The sequence below is a fragment of the Tupaia chinensis genome, unplaced genomic scaffold, assembly GCF_000334495.1.
Source record: "Tupaia chinensis unplaced genomic scaffold, TupChi_1.0 Scaffold000117_2, whole genome shotgun sequence".
NCBI lineage: Eukaryota > Metazoa > Chordata > Mammalia > Scandentia > Tupaiidae > Tupaia > Tupaia belangeri.
In genome coordinates, this window is record NW_006159583.1 from 8,227,173 (window position 1) to 8,234,776 (window position 7,604).

At 40.8% G+C, this 7,604-nt stretch overlaps 1 protein-coding gene across 2 annotated transcripts in view; it reads right to left on the reverse strand.

The window, feature by feature from the left end:
• HBS1L (HBS1 like translational GTPase) overlaps positions 1-4,107 on the reverse strand; it is a 96,308-nt gene extending 92,201 nt beyond the window's left edge. Inside the window, exon 1 of one of the 2 annotated variants that reach the window (XM_006144339.3) lies at positions 3,933-4,098. In XM_006144339.3, the coding sequence (XP_006144401.1) occupies positions 3,933-3,975 (43 nt within the window). In that variant the 5' untranslated portion in view covers positions 3,976-4,098. Of the gene's footprint in view, positions 1-3,932 lie in introns of both variants that reach the window. The other variant, XM_006144340.3, reaches the window with a different exon arrangement.
• Positions 4,108-7,604: the final 3,497 nt, after the last annotated feature.

A 7,604-nucleotide genomic window follows, 5' to 3' on the forward strand; every position in this document is an offset into this window, starting at 1 on the left:
CCGAGTCCCCTCTATAACCAAAGCACTTCTCTTCCATAGAACTGAGGAGCACAGTGTACACAATCAAATCATGAAAGTCATCTCCTTCAGGTAGAGCAAGGTAACCTCTGTAGAAGCATACTCATGTTAACCTCCCTGAGTTCACCCAAATGGCTACTTGCCATTTTTCCTATTGACTAGAATATGCCCCTTGCCCAGATTTTCTGCAGGCTGTTTTTTTCCTCCTCATTAAGTTCCAGTTCTAGTATCACCTCTATGTAAGTCTCCTGTGACCACCCTGGGTAAAGGAACAAGCTCTCCTGCCACCTTCACCTTCTGGCACACTCCTCCAATTTACTGTGTTCAAAGTACTATAACTGATTCACTTCATAAGATTATCAGCTCCTCCAGGGCAAGACTTGGTTTAGCCGATTACCTGACACCTATTTAGCACTATATTTATGTTATAAATCAATGTATCAAACTTTGTGAAACTAATAACCACTAGGAACATATATATATTTACATAAACTTATCTACTTATTAACAACTATTAACACTAGTAGTAATTAACACTAGGCCAGAGACTACTAGACACACTTGTGTAACAGTGAATACATTCCCAGCTCTCTCCAAACCTAAAATCTGATAGAAACATAAACAAGAAAATGCTTAATAACAAAACCATATGACAAGTACTTAACATGAGAACTACAGAGCAATTTGAGAACACACAACTGAAAAACAGAACTAGAACTGGAAGTATGGTGGCTAGGGAAAGTTTCCCAGGAATATAATATCCAAACCGATTCCAGGACAGAGTTAGCTTCTGAAGGTATTCCTGCAGCAGGAAGAGTATGACACTATCAGCTCCTTCAGGGCAAGGCTAAGACCAAGTTACTACAAACAAAATTTAGGTAAATGCTACAAAAAATGTACGACATAATAAAAATGGGTCAAAATGGGTAACAGTCAATAAACTATTAGATCAGGATCCAGAGTTAATAAATAAAAAGTGCCACCATACAAAAAGATGGGGAGAATTCTTTCCTGTGATCTTTGTAAAGTAAACTCATTTCCTCAACTGAATTTTAGGAGTATTTACTATGTTGTACCAACTACTGGAGTAAATATAAAATTAATCTATGGGAGTGAGACAGTGGCACAGTGCAACACTCTGTGGGCTAACCCACATGGGAAGGTTTTAGTTTAGCATGTGGAGACCTCCCTGAGTAAGCCACGCATGTGTGTGCCCATGATCTCAGACTGGCTGAAGCTAGAGATGGATTATGGCATTAGCTCCCTATTGGGAATATAGATGTGCTCACACTCATAAATAAATAAATAAATAAATAAATAACCTAGTAGCTAAAGTAGTCATGTAAAATATGACCCAAATTACAGCAAAAAACAAAATGGGAGCTAAAAAGAAAAAAAAACAATAAGTTTTAGGGCACAAACTTTTTTATTTGATTTTATTATTAATTATTATTATATTATTATTATTAAAATTTGCAATAGGGCACATGTGCTCACCAGAGAGACAAAGTGAGAAAGCAAGCTATCAGGTTCGGGACTCAAACCACAATCAGCCATGTGGGAGTTCAGCACCTTAACCACAATGCTACTTGTTGGCCCTAGAGCATAAATTCTTATGGGGTTATATTACTTGAAGAATTTTAAAATAATTATTCAAAAGTCCAAGAGAGGGGCCAGGAGCTGGCGCTGTGGTTAAGACACTGGACTCTCCCACAGGGCCAACCATGGACCAAGTACCAGGACTGGTGGTTTGCTCTCTCACTTTCCCTCTCTCTGTCTCTCTCTGGTCAAATTAAAATAAATGATGAATACAATTAAATAAATAATTCTTTTTTTAAAAAGTCCAAGAGAAAGTTTAACTGGGAAGAAGAGAAGTGAATTGAACCTTAAAAATGAGTAGAACTTTTATAAGCAGGAAAAAGGGATGAACCACCTATGCTATAGGAACACCTTGGTTATGATGTCACCAATTGTTCCAAAGAAACATGACAACCTTACCTGGGTGGATGAGGCATAAAGATATTTAGTACTCACTCCCAGGTCAAACTTCCATAAAGACTTCTTCCAACTAGAAATCCTGCTTAAACACCTCCAACCCATACTGAACTAATTGTTATTTACAAAACCCATAGCACTTTGTCAATACATACTCTAGTCATCTGTTACTTCTATTATCTTTGCCTTTTAGACTACTCTCAAATATCTTACTGTCAGTCCCCAGTGTTACTGTTCTAAACATGGACATTGGTTGACCAGTTGATAAATGATCAGTTAAAGAAATGAATGGTGGATAAGGTGGCTGGCCCACATGGCTGACAGCATGGTTGAAGTCTGGGACCAAGTGGCTTGGAAAACACTATAGCACATATGCGTGCATGCCCAAAATCCCAAAAGGAGGGAAAATGGAGAAGAAAGGATTGTAGCATGACTATCCCCCATGGAGAGGGGAGTGCCTTCTTACTCCTCGTCCCCCAGTAATAATAAGCAACCACTGACCCCCCCCCAAAAAAAAGAAAAAAATTAATAAATCAGGTTTATTCATGTCCTTTATATCATATTTATGAAAATATGTCCCTGTATAATTGTTTCTGAGAAAGACAGGGGTAACACCCACTGCAAAAGGCCCTCTATTCTAAAGTAAGTACAAAGAAAGTAACAGGTGACAAGTGTACTGGGTCACAGACCCCAAAAAGTAGCAGAGTGCTACCTACCCTTCATTTTGGTTAGTGCATACTAATCTTCTAAAATAATCTACCAGTGGCATCAATAATAAACACCAGTATGCTAAGCACTACATGTTCTATACTTCACAAAACAAACACAGGTTTCTAATCTTTCTCTTCTTCATTAGCTCGTTTGTTTTTAGCTGATATGATGCTTCCTGATGCTTTTAAGTACCCACTGAATGAAAAGATGTGCCCTCCCTAAAATTGATATAACTCCTTCTAAACTTCTAGAAAACAAACATACATTTCCCTTTTACTTTTTTTTTTTTCAAAATCATTACATCCTTGTTATGTCTTTACTCTAGAACTCTTTTTAAAAGAATTATTTTATTTGACTGTATATATGTATTTATTTATTTTAATTTGACCAGAGAGGGACAGAGCAAGAGAGAAAGAGAGACAGAGAGGGAAAGTGAGAAAGCAAGCCACCAGGTCTGGAACTTGAACAGCCCTAGGCCATGTGGAGATCCAGGGCCCTTAACCACCACACCACCTGCCGGCCCCTTCTAGAATTACTTTTTATTCCCATTTCAAAATACATGTGTATTAGGCATTAACAGTCAAGAATTTAGTATACATCTCAAGATCCTCTTATCGATCTATTCTCTGGACCTTTATAATGTGTACCTTTTCTAATGTCTACTAAGTTTTCTGTTCAAAATTCGTTGAAAAATAATCCGTTTGCTCAAGCTAGGTTCTGCACTAAATATGTATAAACACACACAATGATTAAGCAAGTAAATCTAACAGTTACAACAGACAGGCTGAAGGCAAGTATCAAGTCAATTCGTGTTTTATAGATAAGCAACGTTTCAGGGACACTTCTGAAACCGGGTTCAAGGAGCAGAAGCCAGCAGACACGTGAGTGCCCGACCTGGGAGGAAACAATGGGAGAGGTGACAAAGCTTACGTGTATAAACATCACCGGATCCCAACCTTGCCAAATGTCCTTTCCAAACGAGGTTGTGCAGCACTTCCCCCAATAAGTAAAATCCATCCCAGCAGAAATCACGACTCAAAACAACATCAGACGCTGGCACGCCAACGTCATGCTATTTTCCAAGTGGGCCTCCCCGAATTCTAGTCTGGCCCGCTGTGGAGGAACTTACAGTTCAAAGTGGATGCCAACAAGCTGGAATCCCAGCTGGAACGGCAAAAGTGATCTCTAGGAATGATCCTGCCACCTACCTTCATCGTAGTTGTAGCCTCGGACATTCCGATGCCGGGCCATGGCGGTGGACAGCGCGTCTGCCACAGATCCTCACAAAACAGCCGGGTCAGACACTGATAAGGCGCCAACTGCGGCTCGGAGAGCACCTACACGCCATCTTGGCTTCCGGCAGGGCTCTGCGCCGGGCGCCTGCGCACGCGCGACGTCTTCTCCGCGCACAGCGCGACGGCAACCTCTCAGGGTCATTGCCCGTCCCACCGGGGACGCATGCGCATTGATACGCAGGGTGGGGAACCGTTTTGGCGTGGCGATGCGCTGGCGGGTAGCCTGGCAGAGGTCTGAAAGCCGGGAAATCCCGCCACCTACTACTTTTTGGTGTGGACCCATTACTGCGAGCTGGAGTCCCTCATCAACCCCCAGCGTTCCGGCTCATTTTTCAAATTTGGCTTCTGGTAATCTTATAAAAAGCTGGCCGTGTGCTCAGTAGAGCAGGGACCTTGTTTATCCAACTTTCATCTTTAAGGCCTGCTTAGGCACATAGGGACAGTCAACAAACTATGTAAATGTGGCATTAAAAAAGTCAGTCCATGCTTTCGAAAGGAAGAAAGACTTTTTAAACGGATATATATAATTAAATAGAAATTCTGTCTGCAGCAGGCCACCATGCTTTCGTGTAATTATGCACTGGGTCGTTTTTTTTTACTTCTAATAAACAACTATCTACTCTTAGCTATGTAAACCACTTTAGCTATGTAAACGAACTGTAGCAGCATCATAAAGGATTCATTGGGTTGAATGAAACTGTGAAGGTGTTCACACGTAGAACACCTAAGGTGTATAATATGTTAAAATTGTTAATATGCTTTTTAGACATGGCATTGGCTTTAGGTGGTGATGAGTAGTTGTTGATGCCTAAGTCTAGCCTATTAAATGTCCTTTCTTAAAGTTCATAATGCTATGTAAAAAACTAACCACCATCATACTAAACAAAGCACTTCAGTTTTAGCTTATGTTTATGAAATGATGACTCTTTACTTCAAAGGCAAATGTCATATTCTAGAAATAAATGCTTACTCAGCTTTTTAGTATCTACAGTAGAAAAAAATAGCAAGAGTAATGCAAATTTAGCTTGTGTTTGTAAGTAGCTTCGAATGTGATTTATGTATGTATTTGAATGTATCTAATTACCAAATGATTGTTGTTACCAATTTTTTTTTGAGAGAGAGGTTTTTTTTTTGCTATAGGGCACGTGCGCTCGCCAGACAGACAGAGAGAGACATAGAGACAGAAAGCGAGAAATCACCCCCCAGGGGGGATGGTCACGCCGCAATCCCTTTTTCTTCATTCTCCTCTCGGGATCTTGGGCACACACGCACACACGCCCAGCGTGAGTTTTAAGTCACCGGGTCTGGGATGCGAACCGCGGTCGACTACGTGGGAGGCCAGCAACATAGCCATTACGCAAACTGCTGGTTCCCTTACCTATTTTTGATGTTTAATGTAGCCCCAAAACAAAATTTTACAAAAACATAGTGGCTAATTTTAGGTGGTTTGTGTTTTCCTTTTCTTCCATGTTTAGATAATGTTTATGTCACAACCTGTTTCTTTGTAAGTTGAGATAGTACTACTTTCTAACACTAGAGTTGTGATTGATTATTTATACATTGAGAGAGTTTGTCACAGATCATGTAGGTACCTAAAAATATTAAGTGTTGCCCCAGCCTGGTAGCATAGTCCATAGCATAATGGACTGAAGTGCTGGAAGCCACATGTCTAAGCACAGTTCAGGTCCACAGATCAACCTGAAAACACACTGAGTGTGTGCACTGGCACCCAAGATCCCGAGGAGCTGGAGGAGGGCTATGGAAAGGAAATTGTGACATGATGAGACCTTGTCGGTGGTACTTTCTCTCTCTCTCTCTCTCTCTCTCTCTCTCTCTCTCTCTCCCCCTCCTCCCACTCTCTCCCCTTTAGTATAGGGCATGTGTGCTCACAGGAGACCGAGAGAAGATGAAGAGAGAAAGCAACCACTCCACCCCATCACCCTCAGCGGGGATGGCCACGCTCCAGTCCCTTCTTCTTCCTCGTCTTGGGATTTGGGGCACTCACACACATCCACCTGGTTTGTTCTCAAGCTGCCGGGTCATGACTCAAACTATACAGTTGTTCATGTGGGATCCAGGCATCTTAGCCCCCTACTGGCCTGCTTTTCTCTCTCATACATGCATGTATGTATATCATGTGTGTATGTATATATGTGTGTTTGTGTATGGTATTATTAAAATACAAATAACAGTGCTATCATGTGTGTATGTATATAAATGTGTGTTTGTGTATGGTATTATTAAAATACAAATAACAGCTTCTACTCCTCTGTAATTATCTATTACAAGCTTAAATCCAGCTCACTGAGGTATAAAATGAGCGAGTTATAAATTGACCACATAAAACACTGCAGGAACAACAAATAAGAAAACATTACTTCTGCCTGAGAGTATGTAATTTGCCTCTGTGTCATCAATAATGCACTACCAGCCAAGCTACAGTGGCACAGGGTGCTGCCACACAATTCTAGGGCCATATGGAAAGCTCAGATTCAAATTCCAGGTCAGCCTCAACACATATGGCATGGCCATAGGCACCAGTAATCCATCCTGGCTGACTGGGAAGCTGAGAGGAGGACTGTGGTGTGGCAAGACCCTTTTGACACTCTCTCTCTCTCTCTCTCTCTCCTTCTCTCTCTTCCTCCCTCCCTCCCTCTCTCAAGTAATAATAATAATAGCAATATATTATTTTGAAATTCTGAGAACCTACACTGCATCTGAAGGAATAGGGCCTCAGTAACAAAGCCTTCACCAACTTTCTCAGAAAGTGTTAAGAATTGTATCCACTCCTTCCAGAACTGTTCAGGCATGACTATAAGAGTTTGGTATTATGGTTTGATGGAAAGCAACATGGGTTGGGTTAAGAGTCACCAAAACCCAAGATTCATTCTCATTTTGCAGCTTTCCATTTGTTAACTGGTTTGGGTTTCTTTTCCTCCTCTGTAAAATGGATATACATAAAAATGTATGTCTTCTGTTTGTGCAAAGTGTAAAAATCAATGGCTATTGATAATAGATAGTCAACAAATGCTAGTTCTTTGTCCCACTAATTAGAAAGCATTATCTTCTTTTTTAAGAGAGATTTTTGCTATAGGACACATGCACTTGCCAGAGAGAGATACAGAACGACAGACAGAAAGTGAGAAATCAACCCCCAGTAGTGAGGATGGCCACACCACAATCCCAGAAAATCTTTTATTTTATTTTAATTTGACCAGATAGGGACAGAGTGTGAGAGTGAGAGAGATGAAAAGTGAGAAAACAAGCTGCCAGTTCTGGAACTCAAACTACGGTCGACCATGTGGGAGTCTAGTGCCCTTAAACACCATGCCACCTGCCAGCCCCGGTTGCTCAATTTTTAACAGGGTGTTTGTTTTCTCAGGTTTGAGTTTGTAGCATCTTTTATATTTCCTTTATATGGACATATTTCTCCCAGTATATGACATCTTTTTGTTCTCTCTTTTTTTAAAAGGATTATTTAGGGATGAGCAGATGGGATAATGATTATGTCACTGGTCTCCCATGTAGTTGACCATGGTTCAAGTCCTGGACCAGCAGCTTAAAACTCATACTGGGTATGTGTGT